The sequence below is a fragment of the Hylobates moloch genome, unplaced genomic scaffold (assembly GCF_009828535.3).
Source record: "Hylobates moloch isolate HMO894 unplaced genomic scaffold, HMol_V3 SCAFFOLD_1, whole genome shotgun sequence".
In the NCBI taxonomy this organism is placed as follows: Eukaryota; Metazoa; Chordata; class Mammalia; order Primates; family Hylobatidae; genus Hylobates; species Hylobates moloch.
In genome coordinates this window covers 73,194,460-73,221,670 of record NW_026652276.1, presented here as the reverse complement: position 1 = coordinate 73,221,670, position 27,211 = coordinate 73,194,460, and the positions used below count along the sequence as shown (strand labels likewise).

The following is a 27,211-nucleotide window of genomic DNA, read 5'->3' as shown; positions in this document are numbered from 1 at the left end:
CATTCAAGTAAAAATTACGAGTTACTGTTAAACTATTTGTTTCATAATACCTAATAGTGAAGTATCATGATGAACTGGAAAATTCATGAGATTTGGGAAAGAAAACCCAGAACCAAATAATTATTATTTCCATGATTTACTTCCTTTAAGATCTTTGACAGGTTCTCTGAACCTCAATGTATGCATCATAAAATGGGGACTATACTCATCTCACAGTTTGTTGTGAAAAATAAGTTAAATAATATATGTGAAAGCACCATGTAATGTTAGTTGCTATCACTATCGTCATTGGTATTGTTGTTATTGTTATTATTTTTACAGGTCAATAAAATATAATACAGGTAACAATCTCTGAAGAGTTGTTGGCATAGCTGTTCACTTATTCCTTTACCCCAGATACACTGCTCTTGCCTTTTTGCTTTTATTGTTTAATCAAAATGAACTCAGTAAGCCCAGAGGAGGCAAATAGTTAGCACATGATTGTGTCTCTACAAATATAGTTTAGTCCCTTGCTCAAAGTGCACTCCACAAACTGGCAGTGTCAACATCAGCAGGAAGTTTATAGAAACGCAGAAGCTCAGGTCCCACCTCAAAATACGGAATCCAAATTTGCACTTTAATGAGCTCCCAGGTGATCCATTTGTGCATGAGCGTTTGAGGAGCACTGTACAGAACCCAGTCCTTACCCTTCCTCCCGTTTTCAAATGCGTTGTCATCTAAATGACACACCAAAGTTTGACTGCTATGGTATGCCATAAGATGGCCAACAATTTAAAACAAAAATTTTTCACCTGCTTTCCTGATTTTTGAAAGATAACCCTCATTAGTCCTCATTAGTTCACCTGCTGGGATGAAGGAAATTGCAGATGTATGATTGATCACCTATGGGAAGTTGGGAAGAGCAATGGGATCTGTGCATAGACTTACCAACTGTAAGAACTTTAATAAATGACTTAACTTCTCCAAGTCTCAATTTACTAATCTGAAACCGACCTCAGAAGATTAGTGAGAAAACTAAATGACAAAATGAATGTGAAAGTCATTTTATAATTATATTAGATTTGAGGTTTACTACATTATCATATTTTTTAAATATTTTAAAACTAGAATTTTTAAAAAACATAAATCACACTAACCAATTCTGTGATTTCTTTATGGTAATTCACACAAGTTATTCTACATCTTTACATAAAAATGGACTCCTCTTTGACTTACAAATCACAGTAGTTCAGATAACATTATTTTTTGTTTGTTCTTGTGGGTACACAAAATTCACAGAGTGAATATCAGACATAATCACTTACAGACTTCAGAAAACTGTACCCAAATATGTTTCCATATCAAAGTTGTGGTCAAGGGATAAGGGTGAGATAGAAACTGATGTTCTATCATCAATGTGAATTGAATCCCTACCTCAGAAGGGAGTGAAATTATTGTTAATGCCATCATTTCTCTATTCAACCACACAGATCTCAAAAGACTTGGGCCCAGCCCTGGCTCTGTCACTAAAAGGCATAGCTCTTCTCTTTGTTACAGCTGAAATCACCACGAAGCACTTATGTTACTCAAAATAGAACTTAGCCTGGCCCCTCCTCACTTACCGCAGCCAATTTCATCCGCATCATCTGAGCAGTCTTTGGTCCCATCACACCTCCAGTCTGCAGGGATGCAATGCCCACTTCCACAGCGAAAATGCCCACTGTCACATTCTGCAATAACAGACAGAAATTTTAAAAACTTATGCCATGCAGATATTCAACCGAAGAAATATAAATTTTTGATAAAAACGAAAAATTATTCAACTAATTAGATAATCAAAGAAATACAAATTAGAAAATTAGGAAAACATTCTCCCAGTGATAATATAAAAATATTTATTTGAACACCCATAGGAAGAAAGCGATTTTCATACACAGTTGATTAGTGTGTACCTTGATGGAACTCATTGGGAAAGCAGTTTGACAACATGTATCTTGCTTTTTAAAAATACTTAATCTTTAATTCAGCACTTTTACTTCAAGGATCTTTTTCCTAAGGAACTAATCAAAGAAGTAGACAAAGATTTATGTATAAAGATTTCCATCACAACATTATTTATATAACAAAGGAAATTGCAAACCTCCTAAATGTCCAACAATAAAAGGATTAAATTTTTTTACATCTCTATATTGACATTTTAGTAACTTATAAAATGGTTATGGAGAAATTCTAAGTACTTAGAGAAATACTTATAACTTAATGTAATAAAAACAAGGACGTAAATTTTTACTGATAATGGAGTTACATATGCAAAAAAAAAAAGCATAAAAAAGACCAGAATGTTAACAGTGGTTATCTCTGATTGATAACATCGTGAGTAACTTTTCATTTGCTTGACTACACTTTTTTGAGTTCCTCACCTTATTTTTTAAGTGATTTTTTATTACTAAATCATACACAGCAAGTTATGGCCTTTCATTCTTAGATTCAGACTAATATTTTGTCTTAATTTTTAAAAATTAAATTATAACTTGCCAGATCTATAAGCTCATCTCTGCAAACAATTTTTTAAACCAAAGAGCCAAAAACAAAACAAAACAAAATCTCTGCAGCCAACAAGAGTATACAAACTTGACACCAAAAGTTGACACCCCAAGTGGCAGTGATAGTCCCTAGTGATACTGGAAGGACAATATAACTTAAACAAGTTCACTTCACTGAACAAATATATCCTGTGATTTTCCTAGGTCTCCCCAAGGGACAAAGTTCCCCAAATACCTGGCCAGTGACCTTCCCAAGCAGTATGTGCCACATAGAAAAATTTTTCAAAGAGAGCAGCCACTACCAGCCCCACTTAGAGAAGACTCAAAATTATTTTATTCTTTCACAAACCCAAGGGATAAAGGAGCAATTTTTGCAGTTGAAAGAATAATTATATCTTCCCCATGTATTTAAGCAATCATGCTAAATTATCCATTTCAATTTTTAGCTAATTAACCAAAATTAGGTAAATTTACAGATCAATTATCTACTCCTAAAATAAATAAGCAATGTGCTATCCTGATTTGTGTAAATGCAGGCATATCAACAGCATGACATAAACATAGTTAAGTGATCTATTTCTAGGGTATATAGGCTACTTTGTTCATGGAATGTTCAAATCTGATTGTCTGGTAGTGACATCCTGATTTATAATGTATGCTGCAAATGGTCAGAAACTTCGCTTGGCTAAATGGTGGTACCGAGTGGTACAGGAGTATGTACACCCAAATACCTTCTATAGACTAATGCATGATGGTGGTTGGTGGTGCAGGTCTGGGGTTGGTGGTGCAGGTCTCTTATCAACTACCTTTAAAACACAACAACCTCCCTTGCAAAAATGCCCCTAAGGAATGTACAAATTCACTCTGGAATCCCAGAACTTCTCATTGGATTTTGTTCTACAAAGCAATATTTCCATGGGAGATTAGGGGCTTTGGAGGTTTAGCTATTAACACAACATATATTAAATCACTTTTATCAATTAGGTCTATTGTTAGTAATCCAACATAATACATTTGTAAGTTCAGTACATTTGTCTCCCTTAGTATCTGAGGTTGTAAAGGTAGTATCTTCTGGTTGAAAAATTATAACAATCATAAAGAACAGTTCTCTTACAGACAGTTTCATATTGCTATGGAGAAAAGAAAAGTATAAACTTAGAGACTGAGTATTTAGGAGGAAATTATCAGAACAATATATATTGTCTGTTTTGAAAATATATATAATTAATGTTGTTTCTTAAGCAACTTTTATTACAAGTCCCATTTTTGAGGAGTGGGGTGGAGGGACTTGTTTGTTTTTGCCAAGCTAAAATACCAAGTTAAACACATCATGAAAAGAACACAAAATGAGAACCAAAAGTCATTTTATAAAACACTTCAAAGTCAATTATTTAAAATCACACATGCAAAAAATGAAACTGATGGGGAAATGTTGCAATTAAGTAATTTTTATAGGTAGTGATTTTCACACTTGATCTTCTCACTCCATTATCTAATATATCAAATCCAATTTACTCAATTTATCAACATCTATAATTCATTTGTCAAATTCACCTTTTCAGTAGTAACTTCGATGCCTGTTTATAACTCCCAAATGACTATTGTTTGGAAATATCTCTCCAGAAAAAACAAACTGATACTTTATCATTGCTGGGTGACCTCTCAGCAATCAGTCAAAATGCTTCACTGGTCTCAGAAGCTCATTCCTCATAAAGGGAATATGTGTTGTTTAAAAATAAACCAAAAATAAACCACTAGTGAAAAGGTCTAGATTAGGTCTAATAACAATTGCAGGTGCCCCTGACTTCAATTAGTCTATATGCACCTTATTTTGAGTGTTTTGTTTTAAATTAGTAGCCTTTACTCACAAGCCCTCCAAAAGTTTTATCTAGATATTATCTACATTTTGTTATTTATTTGAAGTTTAAAAAAAAAAAAAGCTAAGAGGATGATTTCATACATTGGAGCCACCCACAGAGAGAAAAAAAAAATCTACATAGAGCCAGCTTTAAAACTTTGTTCAGAAAATCGTCTCAAAACTGCCACATTCAACCAACCCAGTTTAGGCAAGAAGTAATCTTGCAAACAATCATTTATGTAACTTTAAAACATTCTCCAGGAGCCTCTCTGGCTTGGGGGATGCCTGATTGAAAGAAAAAAAAAAATCCCTCCAGTAAAAACCAAGGAGGAAAGGAGGAAAATACAATCCACATTGAAATAAAACCTTTTGTTAAGTGCCAGGCAATCATCACAAAGGAACCATCAGAACCAAATGAACAACCCCATCTCTCCAGCACTAGCCCCTGCCTGTCCCATGAATCAGAATAGATGGTGGGAAAATGAAAAGAAGTACTCATATAGTGCTTAAATGGCACGCACCATTCTAAGTGCTCTGCCAACATTAGCTCATTTAATCCTCATAATAACCCTATGAAATAGATGCTGTTATTATGAATATTTTGCAAATAAATAAATTGAAGCACAGAGCAATTCAGTAACTTGCCCAAGATCCAATAGCAAATATGTGCAAAGCAAGGATTTGAATCTGACAGTTCTGATTCCAGCATTCGTGCTACTTGACCACTACTCTATGTTCCCTTTCACCAAAAAAAAAGTTTATTCCACTAAACTCAAGAATGAATGTAAAAATCTGATTTTTTTTCCCCAAAGCTGCTCTCAATTAACATTAACTGAGTTCATTATTGGGCTGGCATAGAATCCATAGTGCTCATATACTTCAGTTGGAGAAAAAAAGTAGTCTACTTGGTGACTAACATAGCATTAAAAAATTATTAGGCTTAGGAAAAATTGCAGCTATCGAAAGCAACGCAAAAAAAAATTAAGTGTTTCGATATGTGTAGTAAAATTTACATTAGACATAGGAATAAACTTGTTTTCAACCTCATAAAGAGCCCAAAGCTAGAAAAAAAAAAAAAAAAAACAAGAGTAATCCTTTCTTTATAAGTAGCCATATCCCAAGCTTCCTGGGTAAGTGTTGGACTAAGAATGTGTTAAGATAAGATATTAGAGTAACAGATAGCACTCAGAGAAGAGAAGTCATTTGCCTGTTTGTTTTCCACAGCAAGGAACAACGCTGGATTGAGAACATTCCTCTGTGTCATTTACAGCCTCTGGCACAGCACCAGGTGCTTATGGAATAGCTAATGCATGTTCGTCAGGAAGTGTAGAATTCTCTTTGTAAAACTCAGACTGCTGAGACCATTATATATCAGAGATATAGAAAGCTATCAGAGCAAACAATGAGACTTTAAATAGAAATTTACCATCTTAAATCCATAGAAAGAAAAATGGAATCTGGAATAATCTGAAAAAAGAGGAATATCTAGAAGTTTTTTTTAAAAAAAGGAAGAAAAAAACATTGAGTCATATTAATAGCAGTTTCATTCTTTTACCCTTTCCTTGTAAGTTTCTTTCTCCTTCCATAAATTCTCTTCTTATAAGACAAAGGCAAGTGGTAGTCAATGGAACATTGTCCAAAGTTAACAGAGTAAGGTAATTTCTGTGGCAAATCCTATTTCCCCACTAGATCCTCTTAACACATGCTGGTCCTCCCAAACACTTGGTCTACCTGAGGAGGTACAGTTCTCTTTTTAAAAATGTGTATGACTAAATCACATCTTAAGAGTCCCACCTTCACTGAACTCAAAGAAACAAACAAATTTAAGAGGCAATTCCTTAACTTACCCATAATTTTTGCTTCACTTTTTCTGTACTTAATTTTGATTCCTTTGGTACTGATAGACATACTTCTGATATCCATAAGTTGGCTGACATTTCACTACAATTCCCATACCTTGCCCACATAAACAAGGCCAGCCCCTTTTGAAGATTTAAGGTCACCTGCTTATTTCCAAAACTTTACACCGTAGTGATGATAGCCAAGGGTAACAAATTATATGGAGCACCCTACCCTGTCTAGTGTCAAATTGATAGAATAGTCAAGGATTCAGTTAATGAAAGTGAAACAAGACAGGAACAGCAAACCAACCTACTATTCTCTTTCTGTGCAACATTTTAACTGTCTGGTTTTCCTTACAGATCACCAAATAGGTGGCAGGAATTCTTTTGTTTTTTTTTTTTAATCCAGTTTACAAACCACTGAATAGACTGCTCTGTCCCAATTATTGTTTCAGAGCCCTGATGTTTTCTTAAAGAAAAACAATACTATAAGGACATTTCAAGAAGTCAAAGATTTGGGGACAAAACCCACAATGCAAGTTGATGCATTATCATGTAGACACACCATTTAGTGCAAAAATAAATGAATAAATAAATAAGGACCAAAAGAATATGATGCCAGATTCACTAAAGCCACAAATAAATTCATAACTACTATGTGCAATTGTCCTAGGATCAGTGAAAGAAAAAAAATAAGATATGGTCCTTTTTTGACAGAGCCTATAAGTTTACTGGGGGCAAAAGTGATTTATATGTTATAAATTAAATATCCATGCAATAACAACAGCTGATATTGTTTACTGAGTACCTACTATGTGTTAGACAATATGTAAAGCTTTATACATATCCACTGGATCCTCTCAGAACTGTATGATGTGAGATTTATACTTATTTAATAGAAGGGAACCTGAGCCTCAGTGACATTAACCAACTCCCCCAAGGGCCACAAAGGTAGAAAATGTCAAGGTCTGATTTAGCCCCAGGACCCGTGTGACTCCAGAGCCTGTACTTATTTCATCATTTCATGTCCTGCAAAGCAAATGACAGCATTTGTTCACCCATAACTTGCCAGCAATATTTTAAGTGTTTCCTGTGCATTACTTTACTTATCCTCACAACAGCTTTGTGAGATGGTATCAATGGCCCCATTTCATAGATGAGGACAACGAGGCTTGAACAAATCTCACAGCTAGTAGGTAGTGGAGCACAGATTTACACTGAGTTAGTCTGATTCCAAAGCTATGCCATCTGACAACAGACAATTTGGTTCCAAATAAGCAATGGAGACAATAAAAACCAACTGGCCTTGGGGAAAAAAAATAACACTGCAGGCTGGTGTCATCACAGAAGTCTTCACAAAGAATTGTGAGACTACACTGGGTCTTTGTGAATGAGCAGGATTTGGGGAGGTGAAGAGGGAGGCCAGGCTTTGCGGGTAGGGTCAAAACAACTTGACAGGCCAGGCGTGATCATGCACGCCTATAATCCCAGCATTTTGGGAGGCCATGCCGGGCAGATCACTTGAGGCCAGGAGTTCAAGACCAGCCTGGCCAACATGGCGAAACCTGTCTCTAAGAAAAAAAAGAACAAAAACTTGACAGAAGCTTAGCATGGGTGAGGGTCTAATAAGTATGACCCAAGCAGTGGCGACCTCTTGGACAGTGGTAGGCAACAAGGCTGAGAAGACGGAGAAAAAAGAGCTTTGAGTGCCAAGCCAAAGAGTGCCTATCAAATGAGTATGAGGGTGATTACTCAGGCAGTAACTGTGTTAAAAGTGAAGATCACTCTGAGTAGGTAAAGCCTAAACTAGCATACAGACTTTGACCATGAGAAGAGCTTGGAGCTCCACTTCAATCCCTAGAACCTCACCCCAACCATGACCCCAGTGAGCAGGCTGGTAGGTGTAGGAAAGAGGCTGCTAGCAGAGAAGGGTCTCACCCTGCAGCCCCTCCAGCTGCCCCAGGAGGATCCAAAGCAGGTCCGCTTCCATGGCAAACTACCAAGAGGTTCCATGAGGGAGGGGTCCCCAGTCCCTGGGCTACAGACCAGTACTGGTCCGTGGCCTGCTAGGAACCAGGCTACACAGCAGCAGGTGAGAGGTGGGTGAGCAAGCATTATTGCCTGAGCTCCGCCTCCTGTCAGATGAGTGGCTGCATAGGAGCACAAACCCTGTTGTGAACTGCACGTGAGAGGGATCTAGGTTGTGCATTCCTTATGAGAAAATTCCTGATGATCTGAGGTGAAACAGTGTCATCCCGAAACCATCCGTCCCCCACCACCACCCCGCTGTCCATGGAAAAATTGTCTTCCATGAAACCAATCGCTGGTGCCAAAAAGGTTGGGGACCGCTGCCTTAGGGCATTGCCAACAACATCCTAATGACCAGCCCCCACCATCCTCTCCAAGCTGGACGTGTCTGAGTATCCAGGCCACAGAATCCAGTCAGCTCTCAAGATAGTAGATCTCAAAGATTACTTAAATATTTGCTTAGCAATTAAAATAAAGTGCCTTTCCAATAACCAAATGGCAGCAGAATGAGAGGTACTACTTTAGTAGCCTCTCAGTTCTGAGCAATGAGAGATTTAAACTGAGCCATTTATAACTGAGCTACCCTTCTCCATTTCCATTTAGACACTAGTCACCTGTCTTTCTCCCCTGCCCCCAAGGCTCTTACATCCTGCTTGTTTTTTCATTATGCACCTCTCACCTCTACAATCAGGCAGTCCATCAGCACTACAGAGCATTATAAGCAAAGCCACACTTCTCAGAGGTTCTCATGTAGACACACTACATGAGTAGGATGCTATCGCCATTTGGGGTGGGACAATTACTCACCTTGCAGAACTGTCCTGGGCAAAGCAGTATGTACATCATCCCTGGCCCCCACCTGTGGAACACCAGTAGTGCCCCCCCACATCACTGTGAAAAAAAAAATACTCCCAGGTACATCCATGCCTCTTGAGAGTGGCAGTACCACCCCCAGTGAAGAACAACTCAGAACCTCTAAGCAGCTTGGACAGTCAGAGCTCAAAATTATCTTAGCCCACATGAAAGAGATCATCTAAAAAAAAAAAAACCATAATAAATTCTTCCCTTCTAAAGATAATAAAATATCTTAAACAGCAATCCCACTCCTTCCTACTCATCAATAAGAGCACCTAGGATTGGGCAATTTCACGCTGTAGCTGCTAGTACCAGCAACTTGAAATGAACTCCCCTGGGAGTGTGATAAAGAATCTAAGTTCCAGGAAGGCCTGTTTCACCCTGGAATGCTCCATTCCATCACACGTCCACAGGTCTACCCCTTCAAGGGGAGGGGACCACACTAGAAAAACACAAGCATCTGAAATCGTCAAGTAGTTCATCATTAATATAAAGGATTGTGGCTATGAAAAACAGTCATAAACACCTCTGCGTTATGGTGCAAACTTTTCCCGTCCGTATTCATTATCAGAGCAAAAAAATAATTTCTCCAAATGTCCTCTCCCCACCCCAACTGCATACACTCACAAAAAAATAAAAATATAAATTGACAATCACTTAAGTGCCCAAACATTCAAAAGAATGTCCAAGTTTTTACCAAGAACGCTGAACAATGAAAACTTCCTGTTAGCCAGCATCAAAGCACTGAAACTGTATTTGTACCAGTCTTTTCTGTGCTCCTCCTGAATAGCTCATGCAGTGCCTCCTCTATCAGCTAAGTCACTGAGGTTCCTGGAGAGGAACCTTCCCTACACATGGAAGGAAACTAAGCCCAAGACTTTCTTCTCCTCTGCCCCCAATCCCCACTAGGGACTAACTGGTTATTTACACCTTTCATGGTAAAAGAGCTACACTTATAGGATGTTGAAAAGAACACTATCCAAACAGAAGAAAATTTAAGATGGCCTGCCTGCCCAGGTAAATAAGGACCCAATGAATCAAACTACCTACAAGAATAACATGCCCTTCAGCACCTCATGATTTAACACAGCCTGTGCAAAAACTACAAATCATTCCCATTTCAGAGCACATTTCCAGTCCCAATCACCCAGAGAATTCCTATATGGCTTTTTGATTAGCAATATAAATTACTGGAAAATGGTTGAGTGGAATCAAACACTAAAAAAGAAAATGGACATTCATGACAAATAAATGACAAGAGAGACTTTAGAAAGGCAGCTTTCTTGCTTAAGGCTTTTGAGTGGTGTTTCAGACTAGCATTAATAGACAGCATCAGATTAGGGTTTTCCTGATTAATTAGGTTCAAGTGTTGAACCACAAATCAAACTGACATGGATATGTTAAAGCTATAAGCATCACTTTCATTTTGGTCACCTTAATAATCAGATGAGATCACCAGTTTATCAAATGAACAATAGTTTGATACAGCAAATTATGACAATAGCAACAAGAAGAGAAGAAATTGACTCTCAACTGGTAGATTTGGTAATTCCCCATAATCATAGGCTAAATTATTTATAACTACTAAATGGACCTTCTTGACTGAATCTTATAAACACCTTGCTGTATTCCTTCTCCCTAACTCCATGTTATTTAGTTCTTCACTATCGCAATAGTAACAACAAGCTCTAAAGACATGAGAAGAGAGAGAAGAGGCAAAAATAGGGAGAAAAATAAAAAGGGAGAGAGAGAATAAGAGGGCAGAAAGGAGAGATGTCAAAGTTAGCAATCAGTGTCCAGACACTAAATTTCATGAGACCTAGCATCTTGCATCGTAACCTTGGTTTAAATGACACCTGGCATCTTGCACCTTAACCTCAATTTGGTACAAAATGGCAACTCACCCTTATTTGGCTATGGCCCAAATTCAGACTGAAGCAGTATGTAATTTCTAAGTGGGTTTATAAGTCACAAGTTACATGCTAGGAACTAAATAACCTCCCATTCTAAATGTGTAAATTTTCAGAAAGTAGAGATCAGGTATATACATATATATACATATATATATACATACACATAAGTATGCACACACACATATATATATAATTTAACGAAACCAATGCTTCAACATCAATAAGCAACTCTGATGACAACTCTTATCAGAAATGTTTATGTTTGGTGATGGTGAGGCTCATTGCATTGTTATTCACACAAACACTAAACTTTATCCACAGTTCATTCGTTAGATGAATAACTGAGTTGCACACACAGGCATGCCTCAACCTTGACCATTTAGTGATGGGCATGTATGGCTTCTGCTAACAGAGTAAGAATTTTCTTAAACTATTAAGAAATATTGTGCAGCAAGAGTGCCAAAAGATTTCCAACAATAAGTTTAAAAGCCTTTTCTTGGGCAGTAAGTACTGATAATTAATCATCTAGTAAACTGAAGTCGACATTTTTAATAAAAATGTACTATGTCATTCCCTTTTTTGAAAACTGGTTTTGCTGATGTTTTACATAATATTTTTGTATTTTTTCCCTTTAGTGACAAGTTATGCCTTGGAAAGGATTTGATAAGCAGAAAGTTCAAAATTCTCCTGCCACGACCTGGATATATGAAATATAAAGAACAGAACAGATGAGGCTAAGCGACCTCTATATTCCCAAGGCCCATTACAGGACCTCCTAGTACCCAGCCTACCCTCAATAAATGAACTATATATGATGTATTAGAATATATGTGTGAAACCAAGATGATGTCCAAATTATGACAAAGAGATCTACAAGGAAGGAAGGAGGGAAGGAAGGAAGGAAGGAAAGAAGGAAGGAAGGAAGGAAGGAAGGAAGGGCGGGAGGGAGGGAGGGAGGGGGGCTGCAAGAGTACATCTTATCCTACAATCAAAAATTGTAATTTGTTTTATAAGCAATTTGCTAATATAGCATAATCATGATTTTAATTTCCCTATACAGATCCCTGAGGAATCTCCACACTGACTTCCACAATGGTTGAACTAGTTTACAGTCCCACCAACAGTGTAAAAGTGTTCCTATTTCTCCACATCCTCTCCAGCACCTGTTGTTTCCTGACTTTTTAATGATGGCCATTCTAACTGGTGTGAGATGGTATCTCACTGTGGTTTTCATTTGCATTTCTCTGATGGCCAGTGATGATGAGCATTTTTTCATGTGTTTTTTGGCTGCATAAATGTCTTCTTTTGAGAAGTGTCTGTTCATGTCCTTTGCCCACTTTTTGATGGGGTTGTTTGTTTTTTTCTTGTAAATTTGTTTGAGTTCATTGTAGATTCTGGATATTAGCCCTTTGTCAGATGAGTAGGTTGCAAAAATTTTCTCCCATTCTGTACCATTTGACCCAGCCATCCCATTACTGGGTATATACCCAAAGGACTATAAATCATGCTGCTATAAAGACACATGCACACGTATGTTTATTGCGTCACTATTCACAATAACAAAGAGTTGGAACCAACCCAAATGTCCAACAATGATAGACTGGATTAAGAAAATGTGGCACATATACACCATGGAATACTATGCAGCCATAAAAAATGATGAGTTTGTGTCCTTTGTAGGGACATGGATGAAACTGGAAAACATCATTCTCAGTAAACTATCGCAAGGACAAAAAACCAAACACCGCATGTTCTCACTCATAGGTGGGAATTGAACAATGAGAACTCATGGACACAGGAAGGGGAACATCACACTCCGGGGACTGTTGTGGGGTGGGAGGAGCGGGTAGGGACAGCATTAGGAGATATACCTAATGCTAAATGACGAGTTAATGGGTGCAGCAAAACAACATGGCACATGGATACATATGTAACAAACCTGCACATTGTGCACATGTACCCTAAAACCTAAAGTATAATAATAAAAAAAAAAAGAAAATGTAAATAAAATAAATAAATAAATAAATAAATAATTTCCCTATACAAAAACAAATGTAACACCAAATCATTGCCTTGTAAATCTATAAAGAAGGAGTCCTTTGGCCCCGTTTTGTTATGCCTGGGCTCAAATAGCATGAGGAGGTCTCCAAACCACTTTCAGGCTCTGTCAATGTTATCACTTCATGTTATAATGTGATTGTGATGACTTGAAACAATTCAATAGCTTGCTGACACAGAATCAACAGTATTACATTGTCACCAACTGATACCCACATGTAATAAAGTGGTGTTCAGGTTTCTGCACAGACATAATGAATTTATAATGTCCCCATATTAATAAAAACATGAATAAAATTACAGGTTTATCTGCAATGATTGCCAGAAATGGAAGGAAAAAAAGTAAAGTATATTTCCTAAGATTTTGCCTCATCTGTGTTTTAAATATCATTAGTAATTACAGTAAAAACCTTTGTCACTATTATAAATATAAAATCTTAGAATTTTAATGCTAAAAAATGTATGGCTTCAGTAATAAACTATACCAGAAAATATATACAATAAAATCTCTATTAACTGACACACAAATAATTAAAGCCATTTGCTTACTGGAGTTTTGTTTGTATCATACTTTTTAAAAAGGCAATTAAAGAAAATAAAATGATATTAGAGTGTTGATCAAGAATAGAGTTTTCCGTGGCCATCTCATCAGTCTTGGATGAGCATGAATGAGGTAATATGCAGAACATGGATCCATAGGCATTATAATAATTAAGTAAAATTTAAATTAAATTCAGTAAGAATGCCTAAAATAAGAATAACAATGGAAAAAGCAATCGCCAGAAAGCCAAGAGATGCATGGCTTTCAACTCTGGCAAAGCACTGACTGTCCCTATGTCATTCCAAACTCTAAGTTCCATGAGGGCAGGAACTGTTTGTGTCTCATTTACCACTGAACCTTCACTCAATAAATATTTGTTACTGAACTGGTTTAGCTTGATGAACTTGAATTTAAACTGATACAGTATGCAGTTTTCATACTTACAAAATTTCTGACCTGCAAAATCAGGTTATGGTGAGGATTAAAGAGGTCCCTGTAAACCTCTGGCACAATGCCTGAAGCACAGCCGTCCCTCCATGAAGTGTGGTTCCTTCCGGGGCATTCCCACCACTCATCTAATTCTAACATTCTGAGAGCTGTTCCCCTACTATCTGGCTGAGAGAAAACTTTCAAAATCTAAGCCACCTTGCTTGGTAGGATGCTCAGCACTGAAAGCACAGATGGTGGTGGTTGCCTCCACTGGCCCAGTCTTGGGTCATGGGCAAGAGTGAAAATCAAGATTTATTCTAAGAAACACAGCTCAAACTAGAGTCAAAAGCAAGCTTGCTCCCAACTTGCTATTTTCTTGTTTATGTATTTTTATGTTTATTTTCTTGTTTATATATTTTTCTATTTTCCTACAATGAGCATTTTTATTATTTTGTCTATTGTAAATCATTCATATTTCAGGTGATCCTCTGGAGTTTTACATGAAATACTGTAGGTGTATAATTCCAACACCAAAAAGAAATTGATGATAAATATACAGGCTTTCCTAGAATTGACCTTAAGTCATTATACTGTACATTAAACTTGGACATCGTTATCTTTCTATCATCATAAAAGGATTTCTGTTGACCTCAACTCATGCCTTGGCATAAGCCATAGAATTGAGAACATAAAGAAATTCAGGATTAATCAACTGAAACCAAGCTAAAAAGTTTTCCGTTTAAAAAGTTTGGCCAGCACAGTAGCTCATGCCTGTAACCCCAGCACTTTGGGAGGCCATAGCAGGAGGATCTCTTGAGCTCAGGAGCCCATAATCAGCATAGACAGCAGAGAGAAATCCTGTCTCAATAGAAGTAAAAAAAAAAAAGGAAGTTCAGCGATTCTCCAGGTCCCACATTTAAAAGAACTTCAAATTTTTCCTAAAAGCATTAAAGGCCAGGTGTGGTGGATCACTCCTGTAATCCCAGCACTTTGGGAGTCCAAGGTGGGTAGATCACTTGAGGTCAGGAGTTCAAGACCAGCCTGGCCAACATGGCAAAACCCCATCCCTACTAAAAATACAAAAAATTAACCAGGCATGGTGGCACACACCTGTAGTCCCAGCTATTTGGGAGGCTGAGGTGGGAGAATCTCCTGAACCCAGGAGGCAGAAGTTGCAGTGAGCCAAGATAGTGCCATTGCACTCCAGCCTGGGTGACTGAGTGAGACTTCATCTCAAAAAAAAAAAAAAAGCATTAAAAATATTCACTATCCTAATTCTCTAAACTTTCTCTTATATAACAGAAGAATGCAATAAATGCAAAAATATTCTTTAACTAAAATAACATCTAATAATGCCTTTCTAATTCATTCAAATAAAAACTTTATTATCTTGTTACCTTATTTCTGTTTGAATGAGAATAGATTTCCATAAACCTAAACATCCAGCCCCTGCAAAAGAAGGAATGAGGTCAGGCGCAGTGGCTCATGCCTATAATCCCAGCACTTTGGGAGGCCGAGGCAGTTGGATCACTGGAGGTCAGGAGTTCAACACCAGCCTGGGCAACATGGTGAAACCCCATCTCTACCGAAAATACAAAAAAATTAGCCAGGCGCGGTGGCATGCACCTGTAATCCCAGCTACTGAGGAGGCTGAGGCAGGAGAATCACTTGAAACCAGGAGGCAGAGGCTGCAGTGAGCTGCGATTGGGCTACTATACTCCATCCTGGGTGACAGAGCAAGACTCCATCACACACACACACACACACACACACACACACACCCAAAGGAATGAAATACCCCATTGCCATGACCCCACTCCTATTCTTTTCCACTAATGAAACAGAGAGATCTTACCACCCTCCAAAGTATTCTCCACTGCACAGAGCAAACACTCCAAACTAAATGCAATGCAACAAACAGGTACTGAAGCTCTGGTAGACCATTTATCTTTGCATTCTTAAGGCAGAATAACACTTGTCAAGAAACAAGCCCTCTTGTCCACAACCATTTGGCTATCCTCAAGCAAACCAATACAACTATCCCATCTCCTTCCAGAAACCAAGAAACTAAAGTCAGCCAGTTCTTCCCTGGGAAGAGTTATGTTCACTCTGTTTACTATAAGCACTCAACACTTCACAAAGTTTGGTGGGTAAGGTTACAAAGAGGGAAAAGCAACTTACACTTAAAAGGCTGTTCTGATAGTCCAGGAATGAGACGATTAGAGCCTTATCTAGTTAAATGGTCCCACCTCCGCCTGACTTCCCCCACCCCTGTCTAAAAATCCTTTCCTTCTCTCTCCCTCAGATCCCCATGACATGGCCAGAGTTTTCATGGCTCGTGACCCTGACCCCAAAAATCTGCTCCCAGGTGAACTTATTCACAGGAAGGTTTGAGTGATTCTTAAAGCCTTCTACGGGTATTTGCACTTTCAGCAGAAAACAGAAGCCCTCCAAGGAATGAATTTTCTAATTGTGGCATTTTAGGCATTCCTAATGCCTACATACCTTCCTCACCGGCTTGATGGAGCAGATTGTAGGGGAACAGAGTATCTTATCAGGGCTCCTAACATCGTACCACATAGGTTGTGGTACCATGTATAAGGCCATCTTTGCTAATGCCAGAAACCTCATCAGCAGTGAGATAGCATTTTTCCATAAAAGCACAGGCCAGTCCAAATACAGTCAAAGGGCTTTTCAGGAGAATTTGGTGACATCTCTGGATCAGTGCAATGTATTTTAGATTAATCTGGACTGAAGAAAAAGGCCCTAAGGAAATACTGCAAAAGCAATGACTCCAAAGGCCTCAAGAGAATCCATTAACATGTGAACATGATTAATGAAACACTGTCATTTGGGTTCTGTTGTAAACTGAAAGCCCTTATTCTACTATTTGTAACTCAAAGAACTCCTTCCACTGGAAACAAAAGATTCATCCATTCCACACAAAGTGGAATATATGTGTACGTATTCATGTACATCTACATATATGCACACAAGACAGCCCAATGTTACCAGGCTTACTGATCAAGAAACAGACTTGAGGCCAGGTATGGTGGCTCACACCTATAATCCCAACATTTTGGGAGGCTGAGGCAGGAGGATCGCTTGAGCCCAGGAGTTTGAAACCACCCTGGGCAACATAGTGAGAGCCAGTATCTACAAAAGCAAAACCAATTAACCAGGTGTGATGGTGCACACCTGTAGTCCTAGCTATTCAGGAGGCTGAGGTGGGAGGATCGCTTGCGCCCAGGAGTTTGCTGCAGTGAGCTATGATCTTGCCACTGCACTGCACTCCAGCCTGACTGACAGAGCAAACCCAGAGCAAAAGAAAGAGGAAAAGAAATGGGGGGAAGTAGGGAAGGAGGAAGAGAGGGAGTAGGGGAGGAGAGGAAAGAAAGAGAGAAAGAGAGAAAGAAAAGAGGAAAGAAAAGAAAAGGAGGAGGAGGGAGGGAAGGAAGGAAGGAAGGAAGGAAGGAAGGAAGGAAGGAAGGAAGGAAGGAAAAAGACAAGACAATATGCATTCCAGAAGGCACACTTTATAGAGTGCTCATTTGGCCATGTGTTTGTTTATCATCACTGGATTAACTCAATAAGTTTCAATAAATTTGTCCACCTATTGATTCAACTACTGCTACATATGAAATCATTATTTCTCCAAGTATAACAGTCTGTATTTTCTTCTTCCATTCTGCCCAGCATGTCTAAAAGTCAACAGCTTATCCACAGAAGGTTAAGAGACAAAGTCTGAATAGCCAGATGGCTGCGTACTACTGGGAAACTACTATAATATTACAGTAGGGCAAGGAACGGGAAGAGCACGTGAAGACTGCTTAGAAGCCAAGTAACTGTCCAGAGTGAAGTCCCTCTAGTCATAGACTAGGGGTTGAAACCCCTGCTCCACCTCTTACTAACTCTCTGACAGCCATTTTAATTTCTGTGCCTCGGTTTCCTCATCTAAAAATGGAGATAATAAGAGCTCTTACTCATAAAATTAATATGAGGGTAGAGTGAGGATTATGGGTCTGGCATATCAGTAAGTGTTTAATAAAAATTGATTACTGATACTATTTTTAGGCTAGTGTTTTCTGATCCTTTAAACTCCAAATATTGTCTCCCTCTGAATTCTACAGGGTTTTTTTGCTTCACATATATTTGCTTTTATGAGAGTTTATGTATATATGTAGCTCTTCTATATTCAGCATCTGCAACCCAGTTTGAAAATCTATTAAAATAACCTAATTATGTAGCTAATTCCCCCAAAAGCTAATTTAATACAGAAATTTGAGTATTTTATTATTACTAAATTTTATTATTACTTTTATTTTACATTATACTCTCTTCCCAACTAAATCTTTCTGATGTCTAAGATTCACAGAACAACAACATATCCATATTCAAGGTAAAACTGAACTAAAAAAATAAAACTTAATTCACAAAGATAGTCAAGTTTATAGGCACACATCTATTCCACATGCTTTCAAAAATATATCACTACTTAGTGAAATAAATTAACTCTTTGCTAAATTATTTCTCTGGTTGATACTAGCTGTGTTTTTAAGACATTTTCAACAATTATATTTCAAGGGTGCTTAAGAAACTTAGTAATAATTGAAAAATACATGCTTAACTAAATAACACTAACCAGTTGCCTAGACATAGCTATCTTAATCCAAAGAAGTTGATAGTGACAATATTTATTGAATCACTGAGTTATACAGTATAGAATTACTAACCCCTGTTATTAGTATCTACGATTTTAAAATTCTCCTCACTTCACTCTGATAAATTTGGAAATTGTTTCTGATTTGATGACATTTTGAAAAAGGCCAAGCATGGGGGAAACATAGAGACCACATCTCACAAAAGGAAAAGTCCAAAGCTTTTCAAAATGCAGACTGCTAAGGGTGTTGTCACCATAGCAACCCTCGGTAAAGGGAATTCCAATATGAAGTAACCAGAGAATAAGCAATATTTTAACCGCAAAAGCAAAAACTTATGGATACATCTATATGGTATGCATCTGTACTATATAAGGTCTAAGGTTAAAAGTGACCCTAAAGTCGAATTCCAGCATTCTTTTGGTGCATACGATATATCTACAATTTCTTTCCCATCTCTTAGAGTCATTTAGAATAAGTTTTATCCTTCTTCATATAATAGTTCTTCAAATATTTGGAGAGCTAGCCATTGTTCCCCTATTCTCTTGTCCAAAAGAAACATCTCCAGTTTTTCCATCATTCCCCCATAATATTGTTTCCAGTTTTCTCATCATTCTTGTTTCTCTCTTTCAAATAAAGTTCAAATTTTCTATGCCTCTCCCAAAATGTGGTATTCAAAGCTGAAGAGAAGATGTCCAGTGTCACCCGACCAGCTTTGGCCAGGACCAGTCATAGCATACTTTAACATTCATTTGCCTCTTCTTCCTCAGTAATAGAACCCAGTGTTACTCAGGTGAACTATGTGCTGAGCTAAAAAGCTACATTTTCCAAACTTCAGCCAAATGTGATCATAGGACTAAGTCTTAATTGATGAGATCAAATGCAAGCAGTAGTGTTGTGTGGGACTTCTGGAAAGTCTCCTTTAAACAGAGAAGACATGTCCTTCTTTCTCCTTCTGCAATCCCACTACCTGGCATAGAGAAAGGATGGCTATGGCTATGGCAGCCATTTTGGACAATGAGGTGACTTCAGGAATGGGAGTCACCAGCAGAGGACTGTGGAGCCTGAGTCTCTAACGGTATCATGGAAGCACCAGACCAGCCTTCTACTGCTGGTTATGTAAGAGAGAATTAAATATTTGTCCTGTTCAAGTCAAACAAAATCCTCCCTGCGACAGAAGCCCAGAGTAGAGCGTGCCTATTACCTCCCCAACATGATGGAGTTGCTTTACTATAACACACGTTGTTCTTCTGACTTTCTATTAAACAAAAATTTCTTGAGTGCATGTTTATGCCTGGCACTGTGCCAGACACAAGAGACCAGAGGAGCTAGGCATACTCTTAGCATCGGTGATCCTGTTCCATGCCTCTCCCAAAATATGGTACTCTTCTAGAGGAAAAGATAAAATACATACACAAATGATTGTATCTCATGGCATGAGAAGACATGCTGTAAGAGAGGTTCAGACAACATACAGTGGATATCAAGAAAGGTCCTATAGAGGAAGGTGCATTTAAGCTACAGATAGATGGATCTGAGGGGAGGAGTTGCCTTACAGAGGAAACAAACTAGAACTGGCACAGAAACAGGGAAGTGCAAGGCATGTCCAAGAAAAAGTCACATTCTTCATCAATGTCACTGGCACGTCTTCAAATTACAAAGATCGTACGTGAGGCAGATTGTCTTTTATGTGAAGTAAAAAAATAAAAATAAAAATAAATTTGCAAGATCGGTGACACCCTCTAAAGCCACTAAGTGCCTCCATAGAGTCAATTCAAGTCCCCAGGCATTTATGGAGCACCAAGTATTTTTCCATCAAATAAGAGTTTCTTCCAATCTACAAAGCCATCCTAATTTTAAACAAATTTCATCAAACATTTTCCATATTTTAAAAAATGCTTGGAGGTGATAACTTGTCAATATTCTACTAAACTGGCAGAAATGTTTCCAGGAGGTATATTCTGATATTTAACAAACAATAAAGCACAAAGCAAATGTGGTTCTCCTTTTCCTCTTATTATTAATTTAAAGTTACAAGAAAGTAAAGCATGTGGGAAAACAGAGCATTAGAGTTAAGCATGTGAGGCCCAGAGCCAAATATCCTACTCTGCCTCAGTTCACTCATTAGTAAAAAGGGGATAGTAATGGTATCTACCTCCCCGGAGTGTCACAAGAACGAAATACTACAGCTATCGTGAATATATATCAGGCATATAATAAGTTTCAGTGTATGACCGCCCTTATTACCAATAGCATCCCTTCCTGTCTCTCTATTCACTTCCTATCAACCAAGATGGACCCCTAACAGAGGCACTATTGGCATTTAAGCCCAGACAATTCTTTGTAGTATGGAACTATCCTGTGTATTGCAACGGTTTAGCATTCCTGTCCTCTGCCCTCTAAATGCTGGCAGGGATACTCAGGCATTGTGACAATCAAAAAATGCTACTATATGTTTCCAAACGTTCCCTGAGGGAGATGAACCAACTAGAAATCAATGAACTAAAACAAAGAAAACGTCACACACTGTGCCCAGACAGACAGCAAGCTGGAAATTTTTCAGGCAGGAAAATTAAAAAAAAAAAAAAAGGTGAATATTTATGGGTGTAATTAACATACACATACATTGAAAAGACATGTCTAATATTCCCATAAATAGAACATACAAACTTATAAAACAAATAACAGGAATTATCAAAAACAGCAACAAATAAAAGCTTTCTCTTTGTTCCATGGTGACTCTCTCCTTTTCTCATCACTTCCAGGTGCACAAGTCTAGTTCTGCCCTCATCATCTGTTACCCAGATAATCCCAGTAATCCTCTAACTTAACTAGTTCATCTGCTTTCTCTCATTGCAGCAAGTATTCTTTTTACAAAATGAAAGTCTGATCATTGTACTTCCCAGCTTACATTTCTTCAAAGGCACCAAACTTCTTAGCTTGACATACAAAATCCTCCACAGTCCACTCTCCCAGCTCCTTCAAGATTCAGTTCAAATGGCAATCTGTGCGGTCTTCCTTGGCCCTTGGTCCTCTCAGGCCTAGTTGACTACAACACTGCCTTTTCTGTGCTCCCAAACTTCTATTATAGACCTCTCACCCTGTAGCACAATTGTTTATTTGCATGTCTTATTCATCTATGCGTGTCAGTTCCTGACAAAATATGCTTGCAATAAATGTGTGTGAAATAAATACATCAGTGATTATTTTAACTGTAATTATTAACCAAGTCCAGCTTGGCAGCTTTCTCACCTATTGAACGTCTCACTGACCTTTCTGTAGTTTCATGAAATAATAAGGAACTTTAACAAGAGAGAAAACCCTTCATTGACTGTGATTCTTACATGATCTGCCTAAAACGTCTCACAAAATCAAGTGCTCCTCTTCAAGTGTAGTCTTCCCTGGGCAAATCCTTCTCCTTGCCCAGAGACACATCTGACCTCCACTCAGACCCATGCTTCCATCATTCCTGTTCTCAGAGTTACAGAGACATCACCAGCAAGTTCTGCGTAAAACCAAGTTTACAGAAAGCATGCACAGGACACCTAAAATGGAAACACTGGGTCCACCAACATTTGAACTTCTTGGCAACTTGACATTTGGATCTGTGCCTTCAAGACCTGGGAGGTGAAGAACCAAACATTCTTGGGGGAAGAAAGGCAGGTGACAAGGCCTGTCTTCTAACATTTTTTTGTCTAGTAGTTTCACCTGCTTTAAAAAGCTGTATTTTTCCCCAGCAATTTCTATGAATAGAGAATTTGACAAGTGGTTTCTTTATTTCAAAAAACCACAGCATGGTGGCTGCTTTGCTGCATGACCTAACCAAGAGCTGGTCAACTATGAATGATTTAATATCAGGTTCCCTGTGGGGCCAAATGTTTACTGAATGCTCACCAAGTGCCAGGACCTTGCAAGTTCACAATGTCCTTTAAATATTCCCAGATACCTGTAAGGTAGAAATTACTAACACCCATTGTATAGTCCAGGAAACTGAAGCTCAGAGAGCTTCAGAGGTACACGTCTGGAAAGCAGTCGAGCTAAATCTCTGAGCTGTGATTCCAGACCGTATCCCAGTACCAGAAAGGGTTTGGCCACAGGTTAACCATGTCCAGGGTAGATCCTGCTGAGACTGGAGATCCTTAGGGAAGTTGGGAAGGGGTAGTGGGGGTATGGCCAGAAAGCTTCTATAATAATAGAAAGAGCCCAAAATTTTGCTTGGCAGCCAGTGATTTTTACAACAGTGGCTTCAGCTCAGTTTCACAATTTAGTCTATCCTTAATACCTTAAAGGAAGCCATAGAAATTTTCTCTTTATAAAATGTGAGCATAGCATAGAATTTTTGCAAATACATAAATATTTACTAACTCCTCAAAAGTTATTCAAGATGCCAAATATCCCTTCTTGAAGCAACCATAAATAACCCTATATTATCTGTCCTACAATGAAAATCCTCAGAGAATGCAACGGCATATTCAGGGGCATAGGATATGGTTTTATAATTTTCTAGCTCATATTTCTTTTTTTATTATTAGTATACTTTAAGTTCTGGGGTACATGCACAGAACGTGCAGGTTTGTTACATAAGTATACACATGCCATGGTGGTTTGCTGCACCCATCTATCCGTCATCTACACTAGGTATTTCTCCTAATGCTATCCCTCCCCTAGCCCCTCAAACCCCAACAGGCCCCGGTGTATGATGTTCCCCTCCCTGTGTCCATGTGTTCTCATTGTTCAACTCCCACTTATGAGTGAGAACTTGTGGTGTTTGGTTTTCTGTTCTTGTGTTAGTTTGTCCAGCTCATACTTCATTGGAGACAAAGACATAATAAAGTTATGTAAGCAGGGAAGAGAATTTTTGATTGTAAAGATTCTAAAAAGTAACAACATTTTAGTCGTATATTTGTATGGTATTTTTAAATGCAAGCAAGCTTTACAAATGAATGCAATCAATATATCCCAATATTTTGTGAAATTCCCTCTAAATAGAGCATGTAATATATCCATTAAAGTTTATTTTTAGCTAAGAGACAAACCCTGTTTCATTTTATTATATCCCTCATTGAGTTTTAACTTAGAAAAAATAAATAAGACAAGACATTAAGTGACTTAATAATAAAAGCTTATCCTAGAGTGTGTTTCAGGATTACTTTCTACACCCACCCCCAACCACTGCTCTCACTAAATCATTCTTTCCAAATGTGCTGAGATGAAGGAGCAAAGGTGTCCTTAAGCCTGACTTTTCCTTAAAACCATATATTAAAAGTTTCCCTGGTGTGCTTCTCTCAAACTAAAACTGGCTTATGATTAAGAGTAAGAGTGGCAGGTGGGGAATGAGACGAGAAGGAAACACTCTCTAATTTGTCATCAAAAAAATAAATCAGAAAATAGCCTTTAATCTTAAGAGTACAATTTACTGATTTAGTCATTTATTTACAAAATTGATGGAAATTGTTAACAAGGAGTTAATTGATTTAAGTCACCTGATTACCACAGTTAATTAACCACACTGACTTAATCTTCTTTGAAAACATCAACTAATCATTTCCCAGGTGTCAAGGGGTAAATCGTTAAATAAAAAATAAACCTCTGTCCTCCTCTTCAAGAGAGATTTCTTGAGTGTGTTTTCTTTACGGATTCCAATCTAGCAACAAGACAAGTTTGGGGAAATTTTGTTCTTATATGACTATACTGAAAGAGCTGCCATCTTTCCAGAGTTTTTTCTCCATTATAATAAAGGAAAGGCAGTCTTGCAACCTTACCATGTGTGTCATTTTGAATTACTTCAAAAATGAGCAAGGAACACTGCGTAAATAAAAATGAACAAATAAAAAGCAATGGAGACATTCATCTGGGAAAGTCAGTTTTCAAAAAAGGAACTTAAAAAAACACTTTATTAGGAGGGTGTGACTACAAAGGAGTAACACAAGGGAATTAGTGGGGGTGATTGAACTGTTCTAATCCTGAATGAGGTTGTGGCTACGCAAATATATACATGCATTAAAATTTACAGAACTGTACACATACACAGCAACTTTAGCCTATGTTAATTTTTAAAATAAAATAAAGCACTTCATAAAGGCTGATTCTCTTTTTTACAGATAGATTAAAGGAGGTTTGACCACTTGGCCCCACCTCAAAAGGAAAAGAGGGGGCAGTCAAAAAAAAACCGAGCACTGTTAGAGAAACTCAGAAAAACATCCTACATGACTCTTGTCATTCTTGTTCTGAGTTAGCAGAACCACTGCTTCTCTCCAAAAACAAAACAAAACAAAACAAAACAAAACAAAAGTCAATTGTCTTTGATCCACCAATGTGCCCATAGAACAGGAAGGCCCTGGAGGGAACCAAAGTCCCAGGTCACTGTGACAAGTCACACTTAGACCTCCTAAAGGGAAGAAGTAACTATAGCTTTAATAAAACTCCATCTTCTTCCTATCCCTTTCTCCTTCCTTCAATCACAGCAAAATGCTTGAAAAATAAATCTGGATTACAGTGAGATTTTGTTGCACATATTCACAATCAGCAACAACTATTAAAGACGCTTTTGATTTCCCTTACAGGGAAACAAAAGTGTTCAATACAATATGATCCTTCTTAGCACAAGTCCCTCTTGGTGCCATGTTCTCTCGTCTGCACTGTTGGGTTTAATTATTTACAGCAAGAAGCATCTAACTTCCACTGTCTTTCAGTTAGTACGTTCAATTTTTAAACCATGCATTTTGTTTTTTCACTAGAATCTTAGCTTTCAATGATTACTTAGCAAATTCTTTCAACACTTCACTGAACCAAATATTAGGGAAGAAGTAAATTCTTATATCAGAAGTGACCTTGAAAAAAAAATGCAGAATTTTGGTACATAAAAACCAACCATTTAACAATTGACTTGGGACATGTTTATATTCAATTTTATGCATTTGCAAATTCTTTTTTTATTACACAGTAACTTTAAAGAAAAACAGAGCTAGGCACAGTGGCACACACCTTAGTCCCAGCTACTCAGGAGTCTGAGGCAGGAGGGTTGCTTGAGCCTAGGAGTTTGAATCCAGCCTCGGCAACATAGTGAGACCCCCGTCTCTAAAACATAAAAATTTAAAATTTTTTTAAAAATAGAAAAACAGGATTCCCTATTAATAGTAATCATTATGGTCTAGACAAATTATAACTGCCATGTACATTAAAACCCAAGGGTCTCTTCTCAAACTTACCAGGCACTGATGAATCCCCAAGGAATGGTTGATGGAGTCTTGCAGCTGTGTTGCTTTTAAGGACAACTTTTCCTTTTGTTGTTAACAACTCAATTTCAATTGCTAACTAGAGGAAGGACAGCCATACTAGAAGCTTTTAAGTTCTATCTTTGAGGCCCTCCTAATAGATCGCAGCTGAAATTCCCCATAAAGCCATTCTAAGAAAAAGCACAAGCATAATAACCCTTTCTTCCCCAGAAAAGGAAGTTGGTTTATTTTCAAGACTATATCACACCTCTAGTACCTTCTTTCCCTCCTTCATCCCCATTAAAACATACCAGCTTTTTGTCTCCTTCTCTCTGAACCTTGCTCTGACAAACATTTACTGTGCATTACTACCTCAACTAACTACTTTACCCTACAGGAGTGAACATTTCCACATTGTAACAGGAGTTTCAGGAGGAAAGAATGTCTTACTCTGAAGAACTGACTTTAGTAATGACAGAGCAGAGATCTGTGGCCGTAGTGAGAGACACTTTGGGGCCAAGAGACCTTTAAGCACATCCAGCACATAGGAAATGTCTTCTCCATCTCTACAACAGCAGTGTTCTCTGGGAAGTAAAGAAACTCAGCTCTCATTTGGTTGTTCATTTTTTTCTTCAATGACTTTAAATAAGAGAACCTAATAAGTTTTTCTTTAATAGTAAACAACAACGACCTCTGAAAATTTATAGATAACAGCTGTCCCTAATGGAAGGTTAGAATTGAACTCTCTGATTAGGTAAGGGTCCTTTGAATTAAAAGACATAATTATAGAGGGAAAAAAAAGGTGTTCCCAGATAATGAAATAGTAATATAGGAGAAACCCAGCAGACAGAAATCAATCTATACCTAAAAAGTACAGTCTTCTAGTCTTCTAGAAGGAAGTGGAAATATACTCTGTTCAACAGTAAGCTGTTTTGGATGTGGCCTATGTTCATGGACTCTCTCTATACTCTGCAGTAACTAGTTACATCATGCCTAGAGCATGATAAGGTTGCAACATATATTGAATGAATGAATGAATGAATGAATGAATGAACTGCCAAGAGTAGCAAAAAAATGTCCAAAAGTTGGGTCGCAATGGTACCAGCCTCTGAAATGAGGTCATCTGATCATAATATGAGAAATTAAATGAGGCTTCATTTGATTACGTACAGAGTAACTATCTTCCACTTGCTCCAAATTATCCACGGTGACAACACATACAAATAAGGGTTCTGGGTTCAAATGTTGGTTCTGCCACTTAGTAACTGAATCGCTTTGGGCAAATTACCTCACC

The 27,211-nt window shown here is 37.9% G+C and overlaps 1 protein-coding gene across 1 annotated transcript in view; it reads right to left on the bottom strand.

Moving 5' to 3' along the window:
- Positions 1–27,211, bottom strand: part of LRP2 (LDL receptor related protein 2) — a 227,500-nt gene that overhangs the window by 185,921 nt on the left and 14,368 nt on the right. Inside the window, exon 2 of the mRNA XM_032753385.2 lies at positions 1,602–1,709. Coding sequence (XP_032609276.1) covers positions 1,602–1,709 — 108 coding nt within the window. The remainder of the gene's footprint in view (positions 1–1,601; positions 1,710–27,211) is intronic.